This window comes from Cibotium barometz, chromosome 36, assembly GCF_041138505.1.
Source record: "Cibotium barometz isolate CiBa-2024 chromosome 36, ASM4113850v1, whole genome shotgun sequence".
Lineage (NCBI taxonomy): Eukaryota > Viridiplantae > Streptophyta > Polypodiopsida > Cyatheales > Cibotiaceae > Cibotium > Cibotium barometz.
In genome coordinates this window covers 28,841,211-28,862,632 of record NC_141081.1, presented here as the reverse complement: position 1 = coordinate 28,862,632, position 21,422 = coordinate 28,841,211, and the positions used below count along the sequence as shown (strand labels likewise).

General features: G+C 39.0%; 1 protein-coding gene across 1 annotated transcript; it reads left to right on the top strand.

Moving 5' to 3' along the window:
- The first annotated feature begins 20,147 nt into the window (after positions 1–20,147).
- Positions 20,148–21,071, top strand: LOC147617742 (18.1 kDa class I heat shock protein-like). Its single transcript, XM_086775560.1, has 2 exons — positions 20,148–20,569; positions 20,690–21,071. The coding sequence occupies exons 1-2, from the start codon at positions 20,356–20,358 to the stop codon at positions 20,962–20,964; spliced, it is 489 nt and encodes a 162-aa protein (XP_086631686.1). The 5' UTR covers positions 20,148–20,355; the 3' UTR covers positions 20,965–21,071.
- The last annotated feature ends 351 nt before the right edge of the window (positions 21,072–21,422 follow it).

The window sequence follows — 21,422 nt, the reverse complement described above, 5'->3', positions numbered from 1 at the left end:
TGGCAATGACCTGTATTGGTGACATGGATGATGACTGGAACCCCGACCTGCTAGCGTGGCATTAGTTGGTATCTCGTTTGAGATATGTCGCTTTAGGTTGGGGAGGCACGTGTCGTGTTTTAATTGATATGGTGATATCATGATAGAGGTACTCCACCCAATATGCGTGGATGTCCCAATTTTAGAGAGAGTGGACGAAAGTGAGTACCCTCACCTCGCATCCACCCAATGTATTTCCAAACTATGTGTTAGGATAGCCCGTAAGCTATGATATTAATTGGATTACTAGTCCACACCATTGTGATCCCATTATAGGAAAATGAATTTTTTTATTTTAGGTTTGTTATGGTGGAGAATTGATCATGAAAGAATGTTGGCTAGCTTCTTGGATGCTTCCTGTAAGAATCCTCCCTCTAGCTTTGGAGATATAAAGGTGTAAGAACCTCCCCTTCAGTTTCTATAATCATCCCCCAATTCAGAATACAAGAAAACATTGTTTTCCCTTGTCTTGGTCTAGAGAATAAAAAGGTTATAAAGAGAGATAATACAAATTTGAGATGTTTTTGGATACAAAGTTTCTCCTAAAATCTAAGATGAATTCCCCTCAAACAGAACTTCAAAAAGAATTTTCCAATGTGCATTAGAAATTAACTGACTATATGTATTGGAGACCTTAGCCTAAGGGTCCACATTTTCAAAAAAAAAATTTTAAGGTCCAAATAAGGTTCTAAAGGGCCAATAGGATTAATCCAAGTGTTGGGATAACAAAAATACAAACAATAAAATAAAATATCCCAAAAATGAGTAAATGCTCACATAAGATGAAGAGTTGACCAAGTACTGGGTTTATTAGTAAAAAAATCAAATTTCAACACCTCAGTAAGGAAGGAAAGGGCTCATGAAGGAGGTGCCTTTTTTTCATCATTGCCTTGCATTTTTAATTCAAAAAATGAGATATTTATATCTCTCCTCTCTCCTCCTGCAAACTGGATCAAAAAGTGAGCCAAATCACAGAAATTATCCAAAATGGATCAAATTGAAGCTGCAAGCCTCTAGATCCCAGTTGGACTTGGTTAGTGGCCTCCCTCACCTATGAATAGACCCTCATTCCTTTGTATTTTCATCTTTGAGTTGCCAGTATTATCTTCATTTTAGTGTAATTTTATTATCCCTCTATTTTGCCTCTACTTTTGGAAGCTTCGGAGCTTCACAATTCTCCATCCTCTCTTAGAGATTACCCTCCCCAACTTGGTGGCCAAAGCTTTCTTTGTGGGCTTCACTTCTTTCTTTAAATAATCAAGCCAAAATCAAAGGTAAGCCTTAATCCAATGGTTTCTCTATCTTCTCAATGGTTATCTCCTTCGCAACCCCTCTAATGCTTGGGAAGCTTTCAATTAAATGGTTTTTTCTTAAAATCAAGCTTTCCAATGATTCATAATGTTTAAATGGTTTAATTTTAATCTTTATGCTTAATTAGTATTTTTATATTTAAATCTCTCTTTTTGTAAAGATTAATCATCTTTATGGTTAGATCCTTGTTAGAAGGATGGTTCTTAATGATAAACCCATTATCTTAAACAAAACTCTAGGCTTGACAAGCAAGAGAAAAAGATTAGATATTTTTATGATTTTAATATAGTTAATAATGATAAATAATTTCTTTAATCTTGTTTACGATTAATAAAAATCATATTAATTTATTTTAAGTTGAAAGAGGGTTATGCTAACATTTTTGGAAATGAGAAATGGATATTTAAGAATAATCAAGAGATTTAATTATAATTATGCTTGTAATTATGATTATAATTATAAGTTATGTATACATAAATAAATTTTAGTTTGAAAGAGGAGTTCTTATCATATTTCAATTATGAATATTCATTTAAAGTTCTAAAATTAAACTTTCTCAGAAGTTGCAGCAAAGCTATGGCAAAATTTTCCAGAAAGAAGATAAATCTTATTTTTATGCATAAATTTAATAAAGCAAAAAGAGGAATTCCCATCATATTCTAGGCATAGACATTTTTATGCTAAAAGAATGATTTTTATTATATTTATGAAAAATCATTTTATAGTATTTTGCATAATTGTTTAAATAGAGAAAGGAGGAATTTTTGTTATATTTATCTATATATATGTACATGCATAAATAAATTTTATTCTAAAAGTGAAGTTTTGAGCATTATTCAATATTCAAAAAAATAAAGAAGATTATGGACAAATTATATAGAATCATTCAATTTATGAGAATTATGAAAATTTTTTATTTAGATAAATGGATTAGTGTTTATACTAAAAGAGTAAATATGGGTATAATTGATTTTGTAAATTCCATGAATATTTTATTCAAAAATAAGAATATTGAGCATATTTTATTTTGAGAAATTTGAGAAGGAATGTGAAAACATTCATATGAATGCATCGAGAAAACATGGATAATTCTTAATCAGAAATAGGAATGATGTGAATGGATGTGAATAAATGTAGGAATGATGTGAATGGATGTAGGAATGATGTGAATGGATGTAGGATGATGTGGATGGATGTGAATGGATATAGGAAATATGTGAATGGATGTAGGAATGACGTGAATGAATGTAGAATGATGTGAATGGATGTAGGAATGATGTGAATGGATGTGAGTGGATATAGGAATGATGTGAATGGATGTAAGAATGATGTGAATGGATGTAAGAATGATCTGAATGGATGTAAGTGGATGTAGGAATGATGTGAATGGATATAGGACAATGTAAATGGAATTGGAATGATGCGATGTGAATTGAAGTAGAAGAATGTGGAATGATGAGAAATGACATGGAATGATGTGGAAAGATGGAAGCTTGTATATGAGACATGTTTTTAAAGATTGTTTTATGTCAAAAATGTTGGGGAAGCATTTTGACTATCTTGTCAAATAAGGTCGTGAGGACCTAAGTGAAAAGATGATGGAGAGTCAATGAAGGACGTCTCACGTGGCAAGATCGGTCGAGGTCTTGTGACTAGCCTCACTTTGATTAAAATGATGGTGAGCTTCCGATACGGTGGATGAGGGACAAAGGAAGCGGCCTATGAGTGAAGCGTTAGGTGACCTGCGAAGAAGGAACCTAGAGGGTGCTGACCATACGGTGCTTGGGGCTCTAGGTTGGCTCCCATGATACCCACACATGCGACGAGGAAGAAAAATGAGTTAGAGCTATTTTCTGAACACCGGCATGGATCTGGTTGATTGGCCTTGCTGGTCTTCAATGGATGAGTTCACAGCTCTTTTTACATGGATCTTGTTGGTTGATCTTGCTGATCTCCAAATGAGAGTCCATATGGCTTTTATGTGATTAATCTCCTAGGTACTATGGGCTAGGAAGAACTATTGAAAAGGCCCCTGAGTGAGCAGGTGGTGAGCGTTCTCGTTGTTTGCGGATAATGCCATAGGTACGCTGAGGAAGCAATGACTGAAATTGGATTCTATGGTTGGAAAGTGGAAAAGTTAGAAATTGGATCTAGAAGTTGAGCTCATTTCCATTTCATGCTAGAAAAAAACCACTCCCAAGTTGATTTAATTTTCTTTGATTGCCTGATGTGAGTTATAGTAGATAATGGTCTTCTTGCTGTTATGGGCTTGTGTAAAGCTGAAACTTCCTGTCGAAGTCTTCAAACCACTTGGTTTGAGCTCATTTGTCAGAATGGATGAAAAGAGGGAAAAATAGGATAAGTGAGATAATCAAGACTCAAATCAATACTCTATGATTTTGCTAATTTAGCAACCTTAGAGTGTATATATGGCAAAGGGATTATGGTTTGACCTGATACCAATTTGAAATCTAGGTTGGGAGTTGATTACGGTTGATAGAAAAGATTAGACTGGGCATTTTGGTAACACAAATAAGAAGATAATAAAAAAGCAAGATATTTTATCCGACACACACATTTCCATCACATGGGTAGCCTTTAAATGGGATCAAGTACATCATCATAAGCCCATGGACTAGCTTAATAACTTGCCTAATATAACCCTAAATCATATAGCATTGACCCCCTTGATTTGAGTCCCATTTAATGCTAATTGAAGACTTTGTGGAATCTCCAGTCCCAATTGTAGTAGGTGCCTAGTTCTAGGGAATCTAGCTTCTAGTCAATGGCTTCTATTCATTTACATCGCTTCATTATATACTTCATAACATCACCATAGTGATATCTTTATAACCTTAGCAAACATTTTGTTCTAAGGTCCATGCTCCCCCTCTCCTTAGAATGTACCCATCACTCTATTTTAAAACAAATTTGGCTACCTAGATGCTCATGGTTGGTAGGTTAGACACACAATGTTCCTCATGATATAATGAACCTTGTCCCTTGAGGTCAAGTAAAATCTCAAGATATAAGGAGTTGGAAGAGACCCACAAGCAATCCTCATGGTGTATTGGTGGAAATAAAAGGCTTTTCTCTTGAGATTGACACCAATCCCAAGAGCTAGTTTCATAATGATATCAAGAAAAGGTCCAAGATCAAGTGAGTTTATTTCTAAGCAACCTGCTTATATAATATATCTAATTTAATAATGCGATTGAGAGATGTTATATCAAGAATGTCTTTATATTTTGAATATCTGAATGAAAAATGACATTTTATTAGGTGCTTTTATTTTAGGGCTTCTCAATTTGTGATTGTGCGGCCATAGGATACTCATTACTATTTTGGATTGGTCCCAAAACAAGTAAATGACTCTACACACAACTCTACAAAAAGCCTAGAGGGTGATTTATTTACATGTACACATTTGTAACATCAAATAAATCCATCAACATCAAAATTTATTTCTTAGCTTGCCTTAGTTTGTGTCATGGTAGGGATTTTTTCAAAGGGCAACATTGACCATATTGGTAAGAGCTAGGTTGTCCTCCATTGCCATGCTAGATAGGCTCTAAGCTCAATGCTCTATTAATAAGAGGCAATAACTTACTCTCCAAGGATGGAATTTGACCTAAATGTAATGCTAGAAATCTTATAGGAAGAGAGCTAGCACTCTCTCGTAGATCTATAAAATTTAAGCCCATGTGTGCCATATCATCACTCCCTAGCCAACATGAGTTATTGTGAAATGAAGTTTTAGGCATATAGAACAAGAATGCCATTTTCTATCATGTACACCATAATTCATGAGGTTACCATAGCCATTACCTCTCATAAATTCACTGTATTACTAAAAACTAACTTCAACTGCTAAGGTGCTTAAGTGTGCTACAACAAATGCATCTGCATAAGTATCTATCTAACTTCAACTGTTAAGGTTCTTGAGTGTGCTATAACAAATTTTTCTGTATAAGGATCTATCTACCTAGTTTAATAGAATAAGTAATAAAGGGTACAACATGGCCGGCATATGGAATTTTAGGGTTCAACCAATGCCACTCTCTTGAATCTTACAAAAAGAGGGGTGAATTTATGCCCTCTTGAAGTAAGAGGCCATAGAAAGCAACACCTTAATAAATGAGGAGAGGGGGGTATCGACATGCCACTTCCTCTCATGGAAGTCCATACTTGCTACATGGATGTGGAAACATAATCTCCAAGGTCTTGCTCTAGGAGGGAAAGCATCTCATCTAAGACATCTAAGAGATGATCTATAAAGTAATAATTGTAATTCCTCATGATAGGCCAATAATTGTCAAAGATATCCCCAAGCAAAACTTTTTGAGCAAGGAAAAAATTGAGCGACACAAAGACTACTTATTGAATCTTACTATTTGTCTTAGATCTTGTACTTTCATCGTGGTGATGTAGCATTATGTCCATGTGCATATAAACATGATGTACAACGACCTCGATTGCACCATGTGTCTGCCTACAGAACTCCACGATCCTACCTTTCCAATGCTTGTTAGGATCACCATTGCCTTTTGATTTTTTGAATGCTCCTTGAGTCTTAGGTCTCATCGTGATCTAATCTGACTTCCTAAACCGCTGAGGGATGTAGCTGCCCCATCAACATCCTTCCTGTTGAAAAGCTCCACACTTTCAATGTTACAAATGTGTTTTCTCCTAGAGCTCATCTACAAAAAGCTCATCTACAAAGGGAAAAAAGAACATTATTATCATTTCATTTAGCTCAACAATCTAAATCATGAAAACAACACTTTAAAGAAATGTTGTGAATCTTGCACTTGTAGTCAAGTTGAAAAATAATCCTGTAAGTTTTCACAAATGACATCATGGTTAGGAAGATTAACGAACATAACAAACAAAATAAAATCACGAAGAAATCATGATTAGAAAACATAGCTTAACAAAGTTTATGAGACTATTAAGATGGAAAAAAAAGAGGCTGAGAGAAAAGGAGGAAAGATGAAGCAGATATGACTGAAATAAGTGACGTTGTGAGAGAAAAGGAGGAAAGATGAAGCAGATATGACAGAAATAAGTGACGTTGTAAGAGAGTTCGAAAACGAAGAGAACTAAGTTCAAACTATGGAGAAAGTCTTCAATTAGACTAGCTTTCAATCAGTATGGCTTGTTTTCTTGATATTCCTTTTGACATACGTTTTGGTAGGTGGTATTCACGCCTAATATTCTTCTATTTTTGAGTTTTATGCCAATATATTTTATTCATCTTTTTTGAGCTCGAAATTGTGGGGACCACTATGACAAAAAAGATCCATGCTACACGGATCTAGAATCCAAGCACTCTCATTGGCTGGCCTTATATTATTTTAATGGGCTCTAAAAGGGTCCATTTGGAGCTCGAATTTCCCCTAATGTGTAGTTTAGCTCAAGGGGGAGTTTTGAGATGTCAAGATCAACACGAGCTGCTTACACTCATGACGTGCCTAGGTGATTGCTCACCCTATACACGACTAGAGCATTTATTAGCTGATGGTGGGTGAAAGCATGAAAGGGTGTCTTAAAAAAAAGTACTTTAGGAATTTTCTTTTCAATCTACATTTTGGTGTATCTTGATCATACCAATTCAAAAGTTGTCAGAGAAGGTGGATTTCGAACCTACTCTTCCAGAGCTTTCCTGTCACGTAGGCTGTAATGCCTGTGACCGACGGCAGACCGGATGGCCATATCCGGGGTTCAGTGGGAGAGGACGCCCATCGGAGTCATGGGCGGCCAGGCTAGTGTGGACGGCAGGCCACACACTATATAGCCTGGGGGATGAGGGGCAATCCTCATTCTTCCTCTATGGCTGGGTGGTGAGCCAGAGGCCGTCCCCTCTTGTGGTAATGCCCATAGCGGCGTTACAGGAATGTAACACTGGTATCAGAGCGTGGTTCGATGGGATTGTCAGAGCCCGCGCGTGACCGGGGGACCAGAGCCCACTCGATGGTTTTCGACCATTCGTCTCCTTACCCTTATCTCGAATGGAGGGTGTGGAGGGAGGCAGCCATGGAAGAATGCAAGGGAAGAACTCTCTCTCTCTCTCTCTCCCCATCACACACAGCAAGCGAATTGGAGGTAAGTGAATCTCATTTTTTTTTCCTTTCTGCGTTGATTTGTTACAAAAGGACATCGCCATTCTCTCGACTGTGTAGAGGTGGGGGGGCGCAGACCACACCGTGTGTGGGGGTGGGGGGCGAAACCAGCCCCATTGTCAGCGAAGAGCAGCCCACCAGTGACCACGTTGAGCGGGTGGGGGCGTAGAACCCAGGTAGCGACTGGTGAGGCGTAGAACCCACGGAGCCTGCTGTGTGTGAAGCAAATACACCCACGGCGAGCCTATGGCGACTTGCTCTGTCGTTTGAAGGGGGGGCGAAGAGAAGCCTGGGCCGGCCAGCCCAGTGGGCGGCCAGGCCAACTAGGCGCAGCAGACTCCTTCTGCACCGTCAAGACTGTGGCTCGTCGAGCAGAGAAGGGAACCTTGAATTGGAGGTCTAGAAAGCTCTGCAGGTAGATGCGCAAGCCTGCGCCTGGCCTCCGGTTTGCCTTCGCCACCAGTCCAGCCCAAATGGCCAAGCCTTACCCGGCGCTGCAGCCAGGCCATCCCAGCGGCCAGCTAGGCGGCCAGCTCAGGCGGCCGGCCAGCCGGCCAGGCCAGCCTTAGGCGCCCAGCGGGCGACCAGCAGAGCGGGCGGCCAGGCGGCCATCAACGACCACCAGCGACAGCAGAAAGAAAAAAGAAAAAAAAAGAAAAAAAGAAAAAAAAGGGGTTTTAAAAAAACCATTTATTTTTTTAAATATATTTTTAATTATTCATTTTTATGAATAATGAAAATATAGGCGGCCAGCCCTTGATACCACATATAGGCATGCCCAGCGCACACCTGGCAACGGGCGGCCAGTGAGAATCGTGTGGACACTCCCCACGGGCGAGCGGCCACGCCCGAAGCGGCGAGGGCCGGCCCGGCCCGTTATTTTATTTTATTTTATTTTTTAAAAAAAAAAACACAAAACAACGGCACACCCCACAAAACAAACCCAACACGGCCGTCACGCCGTGTGGCCGTAGTGTCCGTTTTCCACGAAAGAGACCCACCGCACACGGCCGTAGCGTCGCGTGCTAAGAGAGAGACAAATCCCACGGCCGTAGTGCCAAGTCCTTCGAGAGAAAGCCGTTCTATGGCCGTTGTGCCTAGTGAACACGTCTATGGCCGTAACGCCTCGAAAGTAGCACATGTGGTGATTACACATTTGGTTCAGAAACTAAATTTAAGCTGAGCATAGACTTAGTGTTGACCATCAAAGTCACGTAGTTTGGCTATAGTGTAAATCTAAAACTGCGGTGTGTTTTACTTGGGCTAAGAGGACTGGCAATGGCGTCAGTTGTGCCCAAATTAGACGAAGTGCTTATCACGAGAAATCAAGGTAAGCCTAATTGAGCCGTAGTGCTCATAACCCTTCACAATCTTTTAACAGATGCTAGAAGATTGTGATAAACTTTGGCAAATGAGAACCATGTACAAGCGTAGTCTTGATGTGGTTATGCCTCGTGTCCAAACAAGTTGCTTACTATTTGTAGCAACAAAAGGCCTTGGCTCGTAGAGGCAAGCTGGCCCTTGTTAAAAGTAACAAAATAGTGTCACTACTTGGGCCTAGAGAGTGGTGACTAGTTTGATTTAGTCACGTGATTGCCTGGTAAAAGTAATCCCTATGGTGTGTATTACTTGGGATAAAGGGGCTAGCAGTGCTGCTAGCAGTGCTCAACTGAATGGTTTATCTAGAAGTACTAATCTGAAGGATTAGCGTACGCCTAGATAATAATAGCAGATTTAGTATTGATTTGTACAAATCAAAGGTAAATCTGAAGGGGTATAGTCTTGAGATGTAATGCTCAATGCCCTTATAGATGTTGATCGACGAAGAGAACTGTTCTTAAACTTACTAGCATGGTTTTCTCTTCATTTTATTGCCATGCGTCGACATCCCACTGCTCGAGAGTTTGTGGTGATCTTTCGAGGGAGGAAAGAGCCTTTTTATATGTCACATCAATTGGTTTAATGGTAATTTGATGGTATGGGACATCAAATTCTCACGGAATCGATTGTAGTCTTGGTGGAATGGGACGCCAAGGCTTGTGCATGTAACTTGACTCTTTGGCAAGTCTGTATGTACACTTGTCTGTAGTGATAAAGTGTGCAAAATAAAATTTGAACTTTGAAAATTACCAAATATAGCCATAAGTGGGGATAAAACCCAGTTACAGAGTTCGGAGAAGCTGTAGGTAGCAAGACCATGATGGTGTACTAGTGCTAATAGAGTGATTTAGTTCCGGAGTGATCTAAATCTAGAGGTTAGCAGTAAGACTAGTTTGGTTGGACAGTTTCATGCATGGGGGACGCCCTATAGCATTTTGCAAGTGTAGTCTTGCCTATGTTCAACATAAGTGTGCGATTGTGAGCACATTTTAGTTGCTACCATATGAATTTGGGAAATATATTACTTTCCTACGTAAGCAATTGTAATATTGCATGACAGGCTATTTTGCTTACAAGTTCATGTGCGTGTAAACCCTATAAGTCGTATGACCCCTGGGAAATGAGTGGAGCATTTCTAGGATTTAATAAGGTTTTACATGGCAATAGTGAGTAGTATCTCACTCCAGATGAGCCTGGTTGTTGTTAGTATCGGATCCGACATATGAAGTGTACATAAACTTGGGCGGAGTTAGGATAGAAGGCTATACTGTATCTGGTGAGTTTTGACTTAACCGGAGTGTTAAGAAGTAAACTCAAAGTCTGGGGCTGAACTGGAGTGTTCAGAGGCAGACATATCTTTTGTTAAATCGGAGAATTTAGCAAAAGATGAGCTTGGGGTGAACCATGGTACCCAGGAAAAAGCTCTTCACACTAAAATGGTGCACAATAATTTTAGGGTGATAAAAATCCATCTCGCAGGAATGTTTTATAACTTTCCATAGATGATAGATGAAGACCATGTACTTTACGGAGTTAAAGTACATAGGTGGTGACTTCGGCGCCACATTTTTTGTAGGAAGTCACCAGTGGTGTGGTTAGGTCAGCCGAGACTCCACAAGACCTATGCACTAGTTTTTAAGTTGACCTCTATGATAAGGACATCCAAAATTTCGTGTTGTAATACCAGAAATTGTACTGCAATGTGCAATGGAGGGGTCAATTTGTGTAGTCACTTTTTAGCAGCAAGTGACTTAATCATCTTGTTATAGATGGTTGTATATGGTACTCCCACTCGGGGGAGGTACGCCATGGGTACGGAGTTACTCACAGACTAGTATGGAGCTACTAGTGTGATGATACTGGGTACGTAGTTACTCACTACTAATACATAACTGCTAATAACATTAAGATCCTCGAGTGAAAGATACTCTAGATCAACATTTTAAATTACCGAACCACAATCCATGAGTATCGAGGTACTCATAAATATGTTGACGTTGCTCAAATCGAGGGACCGATTTGTTCGATGGTATGGAATAAGCAAGAAAGTGGAGTAACTTAAAAGTTACACATCACTAGTCCTAGTGAGTTGTCGAGGTCATCCGTAGTTTGATGATCCCCTCTACCTAATAACATTCAATTTTGCAAGCCCTGGCATTTAATCCGTAGTGATTATGAGTTGGGTGTGAGATATGGTTATGAAGTTCTTACAAGAGTACTCGTTTATTTGCTAGTCATTGGTTATAGCTTAGTAGAGATTGCCACCTATGATGGGTAGGTAGCTTTGCCGCTATGATGAGGAGGCAGCAAATAATGTTCTCATAGTTATACTTCATACCAACACCAAACAGGGATAGGATGAAATTCCTAAGTTCATCATCACGAAGTACTGTGATGTTTGCATTTATATTGAATGTATGATGTAATGAGACATTGGGCTTGTGTAATTACCATCAATTATCTAGCAACCTATGGCTTCGCAGCAAGCTCAGTCATTATCTGTGGATTGATAATGTGGTTATTAGTAGTTTGAAATTTTTTGATAGATGGTACAACCCACCCAAATGATTCATAAGTGTGTAACCGCTTATGAAGGGTAATAATATGCAACAATAAAGCACTTTGTTACAAGTGTGCAACCACTGATCTGTTGCAAAGCAGTTTATCAATACTACCACCATATGTGCATAGACACTATACCACATCTTCGTTGCAAGATGTTTAAAAGTTTCTTGGAAGGACTCAAGAATAAAAATATATTTAACACGGTCTAGATTTGTTCTTGGACCTATGACACTAGCGTGTAGTCCGCTTGAGAGTACAGTTTTTGAGGACAAAAACCTTTCTTGAGGGAAAGGAGGGATATCCTCAAATATCACATAAACTCGAATAGTTGTGTGAGTCCAGACAATACTTAAAGGGATATGTCTGGTAATAGCAACAAAGAGTTGTAAGTGAATGGATGTAATTCCAGACACCCGTAGTGGTGCAAGAATCTTTATCAAACATCTCCACATACTATATGATCTGCCTCCGCAGATATAGTATGGCATAAGAGATAGGAAGTTTGATTGTTATATTTGAAAGGAAATTTTCAAAAGTTACAGTTACTCTAAGTTAGAGTGGAGTTTAACCATCCGTAGATTGATGGTAGTTAGAAACTCAACAAGATTCTAGAGCATATGCTTGTGCAAAGATGTTACTCTAAGAGAGAAAGTATCTCTCAGCTTTGGAACTAATCCTTGTGATGCATGATTAGATTGACTCTAGTTTATTTCTCTTATGGCCGTAGAGCTTTCCAAGGAGAAGTTTTAACAAGTTGGTGAAGCAACATGGTAGCATAGTCTACAAATATCTAGTAACATAGTCTAAGAACTTGCGATACTAGAGTGCTCTCCAGTACATTAGCTTCTGTGCTAATGACATGATGCAAAATCAACACATGAAATTTGCCTTGGGGTTTTGGTTGAAATACCAAATCATGGCTTGTGTGAGCATGATCCTGTCTTTACAGAGGTCTGGCGTGCTGTACGCGTACGCACTTTGTCACAGCCGCGCCCACCTTCCTCGTCGGCACGTAATGCTAGTCGGGAGAGACTTGGCCGTAGGTGCGACGGGTAGCGAGGCGAGAGTTAGTCCGGAGAGGCTAGCCGATTCTTCGGGGTATAGTTTTGATAGTCCAAGTGCGGGTCATCCTGGGATTCAGAAAACCTATGCACTAGTAAAAAGATAGTTTTATTAGCCTAGTTTGTTTAAGGACATCCAGACTTACGTGCTGAAATGCAGTAAGTGCCAGGTCAATAAACATGAACGTCTTAAGTTGGAGGACTACTCCATCCATTGGAGATTCCTCAAGGGAAATGGGAAAGCATTTCCATGGATTTCATTACCGGTTTACCCAAGACGAGTCGAGGGAATGACTCAATGTGGGTAGTAGTGGACAACTAAACTGGCAAAGTTTATTACCACGAAGAAAACTGTAAAAACGCCAGAGTTGGCAAAACTCTTTATTGAACATCTCTACAAGCTATATGGCCTGCCCGCAGATATAGTGTCAGATAGAGATAGAAAGTTCAACAGTCATTGTGCCATGGCAACGTTATGAGTATGTGACACACCAGCTCCAGAGTGGTGGACAGTCCAGGAAGTTGCAGCTCGTGGACAAACATACACCACGTTGTCACTTCATAGCCACATTTAGCGAGCAGATCTATCCCTATATACGGCACAGTCATTGTGCCAAGGAGGATTGTCAATTCCGAGCATGCCTGGTAGAGTTTCCTATTGGTGTGGTCGTCTCTGTGATTGATTTTGTAGAGAACTACACCTTCACACCTTTTCAAGAGATACAATCTGAGTATTACTTCTCAGAGCCTTTTTATTATCTTCTTATTTGTGTTACCAAAATGCTGAGTCTAATCTTTTCTATCAACCGTAATCAACTCCCAACCTAGATTTCAAATTGGTATCAGGTCAAACCATAATCCCTTTGCCATATATACACTCTAAGGTTGCTAAATTAGCAAAATCATAAAGTATTGATTTGAGTCTTGATTATCTCACTTATCCTATTTTTCCCTCTTTTCATCCATTCTGACAAATGAGCTCAAACCAAGTGGTTTGAAGACTTCGACAGGAAGTTTCAGCTTTACACAAGCCCATAATAGCAAGAAAACCATTATCTACAGCTCACATCAGGCAATCAAAGAAAATTAAATCAACTTGGGAGTGGTTTTTTTCTAGCATGAAATGGAAATGAGCTCAACTTCTAGACCCAATTTCTAACTTTTCCACTTTCCAACCATAGAATCCAATTAAAGTCATTGCTTCCTCAGCGTACCTATGGCATTATTGGCAAACAACCAGAACGCTCACCACCTGCTCACTCAGGGGCCTTTTCAATAGTTCTTCCTAGCCCATAGTACCTAGGAGTTTAATCACATAAAAACCATATGGACTCTCAGTTGGAGATCAGCAAGATCAACCAACAAGATCCATGTAAAAAGAGCTGTGAACTCATCCATTGAAGACCAGCAAGGCCAATCAACCAGATCCATGCCCGTGTTCAGAAAATAGCTCTAACTCATTTTTCTTCCTCGTCGCACGCGTGGGTATCATGGGAGCCAACCTAGAGCCCCAAGCACCGTATGGTCAGCACCCTCTAGGTTCCTTCTTCGCAGGTCACCTAACGCTTCACTCATAGGCCGCTTCCTTTGTCCCTCATCCACCGTATCGGAAGCTTACCATCATTTTAATCAAACTGAGGCTAGTCACAAGACCTCGACCGATCTTGCCACGTGAGACGTCCTTCATTGACTCTCCATCATCTTTTCACTTAGGTCCTCACGACCTTATTTGACAAGATAGTCAAAATGCTTCCCCAACATTTTTGACATAAAACAATCTTTAAAAACATGTCTCATATACAAGCTTCCATCTTTCCACATCATTCCATGTCATTTCTCATCATTTCACATTCTTCTACTTCAATTCACATCGCATCATTCCAATTCCATTGACATTGTCCTATATCCATTCACATCATTCCTACATCCACTTACATCCATTCAGATCATTCTTACATCCATTCACATCATTCTTACATCCATTCACATCATTCCTATATCCACTCACATCCATTCACATCATTCCTACATCCATTCACATCATCCTACATTCATTCACATCATTCCTACATCCATTCACATATTTCCTATATCCATTCACATCCATCCACATCATCCTACATCCATTCACATCATTCCTACATCCATTCACATCATTCCTACATTTATTCACATCCATTCACATCATTTCTATTTCTGATTAAGAATTATCCATGTTTTCTCGATGCATTCATATGAATGTTTTCACATTCCTTCTCAAATTTTTCAAAATAAAATATGCTCAATATTCTTATTTTTGAATAAAAGATTCATGGAATTTACATAATCAATTATACCCATATTTACTCTTTTAGTATAAACACTAATCCATTTATCTAAATAAAAAATATCCATAATTCTCATAAATTGAATGATTCTATATAAGTTGTGCATAATCTTCTTTTTTTTTTTGAATATTGAATAATGCTCAAAACTTCACTTTTAGAATAAAATTTATTTATGCATGTGCATATATATAGATAAATATAACAAAAATTCCTCCTTTCTCTATTTAAACAATTATGCAAAATACTATAAAATGATTTTTCATAAATATAACAAAAATCATTCGTTTAGCATAAAAATGTCTATGCCTAGAATATGATGGGAATTCCTCTTTTTGCTTTATTAAATTTATGCATAAAAATAAGATTTATCTTTTTTCTGGAAAATTTTGCCATAGCTTTGCTGCAACTTCTGAGAAATTTTAATTTTAGAACTTTAAATGAATATTCATAATTGAAATATGATAAGAACTCCTCTTTTAAACTAAAATTTATTTATGTATACATAACTTATAATTATAATCATAATTACAAGCATAATTATAATTAAATCTCTTGATATTCTTAAATATCCATTTCTCATTTCCAAAAATGTTAGCATAACTCTCTTTCAACTTAAAATAAATTAATATGATTTTTCTTAATCATAAACAAGCTTAAAGAAATTATTTATCATTATTAACTATATTAAAATCATAAAAATATCTAATCTTTTTCTCTAGCTTGTTAAGCCTAGAGTTTTGTTTAAGATAATGGGTTTATCATTAAGAACCATCCTTCTAACAAGGATTTAACCATAAAGATGATTAATCTTTACAAAAAGAGAGATTTAAATATAAAAATACTAATTAAGCATAAAGATTAGAATTAAACCATTTAAACATTATGAATCATTGGAAAGCTTGATTTTAAGAAAAAACCATTTAATTGAAAGCTTCCCAAGCATTAGAGGGGTTGGGAAGGAGATAACCATTGAGAAGATAGAGAAACCATTGGATTAAGGCTTACCTTTGATTTTGGCTTGATTATTTAAAGAAAGAAGTGAAGCCCACAAAGAAAGCTTTGGCCACCAAGTTGGGGAGGGTAATCTCTAAGAGAGGATGGAGAATTGTGAAGCTCCAAAGCTTCCAAAAGTAGAGGCAAAATAGAGGGATAATAAAATTACACTAAAATAAAGATAATACTGGCAACTCAAAGATGAAAATACAAAGGAATGAGGGTCTATTCATAGGTGAGGGAGGCCACTAACCAAGTCCAGCTGGGATCTAGAGGCTTGCAGCTTCAGTTTGATCCATTTTGGATAATTTCTGCGATTTGGCTCACTTTTTGATCCAGTTTGCAGGAGGAGAGATATAAATATCTCATTTTTTGAATTAAAAATGCAAGGCAATGATGAAAAAAAGGCACCTCCTTCATGAGCCCTTTCGTTCCTTACTGAGGTGTTGAAAATTGATTTTTTTACTAATAAACCCAGTACTTGGTCAACTCTTCATCTTATGTGAGCATTTACTCATTTTTGGGATATTTTCTTTTATTCTTTGTATTTTTGTCATCCCAACACTTGGATTAATCCTATTGGCCCTTTAGAACCTTATTTGGACCTTAATAAAAAATTTCTGAAAATGTGGACCCTTAGGCTAAGGTCTCCAATACATATAGTCAGTTAATTTCTAATGCACATTGGAAAATTCTTTTTGAACTTCTGTTTGAGGGGAATTCATCTTAGATTTTAGGAGAAACTTTGTATCCAAAAACATCTCAAATTTGTATTATCTCTCTTTATAACATTTTCATTCTCTAGACCAAGACAAGGGAAAACAATGTTTTCTTGTATTCTGAATTGGGGGATGATTATAGAAACTGAAAGGGAGGTTCTTACACCTTTATATCTCCAAAGCTAGAGGGAGGATTCTTACAGGAAGCATCCAAGAAGCTAGCCAACATTCTTTCATGATCAATTCTCCACCATAACAAACCTAAAATAAAAAAATTCATTTTCCTATAATGGGATCACAATGGTGTGGACTAGTAATCCAATTAATATCATAGCTTGCGGGCTATCCTAACACATAGTTTGGAAATACATTGGGTGGATGCAAGGTGAGGGTACTCACCTTCGTCCACTCTCTCTAAAATTGGGACATCCACGCATCTTGGGTGGAGTACCTCTATCATGATATCACCATATCAATTAAAACACGACACGTGCCTCCCCAACCTAAAGCGACATATCTCAAACGAGATACCAACTAATGCCACGCTAGCAGGTCGGGGTTCCAGTCATCATCCATGTCACCAATACAGGTCACTGCCACCACACTACCTCGATCGAGATATTTATGCCACTCGGATCCACATCAATGCCATGGTGTATCCCCCTAGGCACATCGCTCAAATGTACATTCACCATATTTGACCAGCCCATCTCCACCATCCACATATCTCAAACGAGATATTTAAATAAAATCTCGACCATTGAAATACATCGTTTGAGGTATAGAGATGCAATCTCATCCGTCCACATATCTCGTTCGAGGTACAGAGATGAAATCAAGACCGTTTAAAAACCTCGAATGAGGTTTATCTACAAAATCTGATCTGTCCATTCACGCACATTTGAAGATGTGATCCCAACCATTTATTAAATGAATCTCGACCGTCAAACATATCTCAATCGTGGTAATGACTTAAAATCTAAGCCGTCTGTGTACCTCAAACGAGAAACTGAATTCAAATCTCAACCGTCGCCAACTCTAAAATTAAGTGCGTATCTTCGTTGTTTGTCTCACTAACCCTTAAATCCAGAGCATACATCTTGCAAACCCTAAAGTGCATGATGTCACCGAACCTCGTTCCACATGCCAAAAAAATCTCTTGACAATCCGAGCATCACGTTTGGGATATTTTATCCGACACACACATTTCCATCACATGGGTAGCCTTTAAATGGGATCAAGTACATCATCATAAGCCCATGGACTAGCTGAATAACTTGCCTAATATTACCCTAAATCATATAGCATTGACCCCCTTGATTTGAGTCCCATTTAATGCTAATTGAAGACTTTGTGGAATCTCCAGTCCCAATTGTAGTAGGTGCCTAGTTCTAGGGAATCTAGCTTCTAGTCAATGGCTTCTATTCATTTACATCGCTTCATTATATACTTCATAACATCACCATAGTGATATCTTTATAACCTTAGCAAACATTTTGTTCTAAGGTCTATGCTCCCCCTCTCCTTAGAATGTACCCCATCACTCTATTTTAAAACAAATTTGGCTACCTAGATGCTCATGGTTGGTAGGTTAGACACACAATGTTCCTCATGATATAATGAACCTTGTCCCTTGAGGTCAAGTAAAATCTCAAGATATAAGGAGTTGGAAGAGACCCACAAGCAATCCTCATGGTGTATTGGTGGAAATAAAAGGCTTTTCTCTTGAGATTGACACCAATCCCAAGAGCTAGTTTCATAATGATATCAAGAAAAGGTCCAAGATCAAGTGAGTTTATTTCTAAACAACCTGCTTATATAATATATCTAATTTAATAATGCGATTGAGAGATGTTATATCAAGAATGACTTTATATTTTGAATATCTGAATGAAAAATGACATTTTATTAGGTGCTTTTATTTTAGGGCTTCTCAATTTGTGATTGTGCCGCCATAGGATACTCATTACTATTTTGGATTGGTCCCAAAACAAGTAAATGACTCTACACACAACTCTACAAAAAGCCTAGAGGGTGATTTATTTACATGTACACATTTGTAACATCAAATAAATCCATCAACATCAAAATTTATTTCTTAGCTTGCCTTAGTTTGTGTCATGGTAGGGATTTTTTCAAAGGGCAACATTGACCATATTGGTAAGAGCTAGGTTGTCCTCCATTGCCATGCTAGATAGGCTCTAAGCTCAATGCTCTATTAATAAGAGGCAATAACTTACTCTCCAAGGATGGAATTTGACCTAAATGTAATGCTAGAAATCTTATAGGAAGAGAGCTAGCACTCTCTCGTAGATCTATAAAATTTAAGCCCATGTGTGCCATATCATCACTCCCTAGCCAACATGAGTTATTGTGAAATGAAGTTTTAGGCATATAGAACAAGAATGCCATTTTCTATCATGTACACCATAATTCATGAGGTTACCATAGCCATTACCTCTCATAAATTCAATGTATTACTAAAAACTAGCTTCAACTGCTAAGGTGCTTAAGTGTGCTACAACAAATGCATCTGCATAAGTATCTATCTAACTTCAACTGTTAAGGTTCTTGAGTGTGCTACAACAAATTTTTCTGTATAAGGATCTATCTACCTAGTTTAATAGAATAAGTAATAAAGGGTACAACATGGCCGGCATATGGAATTTTAGGGTTCAACCAATGCCACTCTCTTGAATCTTACAAAAAGAGGGCTAAATTTATGCCCTCTTGAAGTAAGAGGCGATAGAAAGCAACACCTTAAATGAGGAGAGGGGGGTATCGACATGCCACTTCCTCTCATGGAAGTCCATACTTGCTACATGGATGTGGAAACATAATCTCCAAGGTCTTGGGAGGGAAAGCATCTCATCTAAGACATCTAAGAGATGATCTATAAAGTAATAATTGTAATTCCTCATGATAGGCCAATAATTGTCAAAGATATCCCCGAGCAAAACTTTTTGAGCAAGGAAAAAATTGAGCGACACAAAGACTACTTATTGAATCTTACTATTTGTCTTAGATCTTGTACTTTCATCATGGTGATGTAGCATTATGTCCATGTGCATATAAACATGATGTACAATGACCTCGATTGCACCATGTGTCTGCCTACAGAACTCCACGATCCTACCTTTCCAATGCTTGTTAGGATCACCATTGTCTTTTGATTTTACTTTGAATGCTCCTTGAGTCTTGCATGCTAACCAAAGCCCTGGAGGATTGTGTTGGCATACGTGGGGCCAAACTTATATCAAACCTCAAGTACATCTCAAGGGGACGTTGTTTATTCCATGTACCTTGCCAAGCCCAAGATGACACAACACTGTACGTTTTTTAATGATATTTATGGATGTAATATTATATACTCATTTGAGACCATAATCTTGACAAAGTGACCTGCTCATCAAGTTGGGGCAAGAGAAAATTCTGAAAATTAAAAGGTTTTACTACCACAACCCTTAAAAATTCGCCTACCTTCAACTCAAATTTCAAAATGTAATTTTCAAAAATCTGAAGTTGGATTTACACTAAACCCCAGTTTTTTTGGAGCACTTAGGAGGAACCCTTGCGAAAATTAGAGGTAGGACGTAGAGGCTTCTAGAACCCTCGGAAAGGAATGTTCGGGAAGCAGGTAGTAGCTCCAAGAAGGCCCTCCTCCGCTACTACTACGTTTATAATAAACCTCCACAGAGCGACTCTCCTCATCTCATCGCATCTCAATTCGCGCGCCCCCCTCACAGCGGTTATATATATACACTCTCTCTCTCTCTCTCTCTCTCTCTGCTGCCTTCCTCTGCCCTCACAGCAGTTACCAGTACAGTAGAAGGAAGAAATGGCCCTCTCTTTGTTCGGCCGCAGCAGATCAGGCGAAGATCCCTTCGACTCCCTGCTCTTCGATTCGCTCGCCTTCCCGTCTTTCTCTTCCTCTCTGCGCGCCAGCTTCCCGGAGCACCCCAGCTTCGCCCGGGACGTGGCTGCGGTGGCTAATACGCAGGTGGACTGGAAGGAGACCTCGGATTCCCACATCTTCAAGGCCAACCTGCCTGGTAAGAATATCGCCCCCCCCCCGCCCCTTTCCCCCTTCCTCCTCCGTCGCTTTTATCGTAATTGACTGCTCGAATATTCGCATGAGCAAAGTAGTGTGCCCCCGTGTGTGTGCTCTGCAGGTCTGGCCAAGGAGGACGTGAAGGTGCAGGTGGAAGACGGGCGCGTGCTGCAGATCAGCGGCGAGCGCAAGAAGGAGGAGACGGCCTCCTCGGACAGGTGGCACCGCGTAGAGCGGGCGCAGGGCAGCTTCCTTCGACGGTTCCGCCTCCCCGACAACGCCAAGGGGGAGGAGGTGAAGGCGGCCATGGAGAACGGCGTGCTCACCGTCACCGTCCCCAAAGTGCCCCCGCCGGAGCCCAAGTCTGCCGTCAGAAGTGTCCAGATCTCCGGCTGAGAGAAATCGTTCAAAGACTCTCTCTCTCTCTCTCTCTGTGTGGCTATGTATGTGGTCGAGTGATGGTCGTCATGTGTGTTTATATTACAGGGGATGTGTATGATCAACATCACGGACATGTATGATCATTTGTTTTGCTGATGTTTAGCATATATGAATGAGGAGAGAGAGATAGTGAGAGGATGGGTTATATGGATGAAGTGGTACATTAAAGGCTATTATACTTGCCTCTTAGCCATGCCACAAAATTTTGAGGAGTTGTCGTAGTCGCTATCTCCAAAGTTGTCATAAATATGCAATGGATCTAACTTCCATCAATAATATGATGCTGATCTTGGAAGTAGCGATCTATCTTTGATGTAGACGACTTCAAATTTAAGTAACTCTTCTTATGTCATAGCAAAACCTAGAAGGTGCACTTGGATTGTTCCCAAAGTGAGCGTAGTTGATCTTCTCTT

Bases quoted from the DNA above. Each gene is read 5' to 3' on its own strand.
- LOC147617742 (XM_086775560.1), top strand. From the start codon at position 20,356: ATGGCCCTCTCTTTGTTCGGCCGCAGCAGATCAGGCGAAGATCCCTTC. The intron at 20,570-20,689 runs GTAAGAATATCG...TGTGCTCTGCAG, and splicing joins CTTCAAGGCCAACCTGCCTG to GTCTGGCCAAGGAGGACGTG.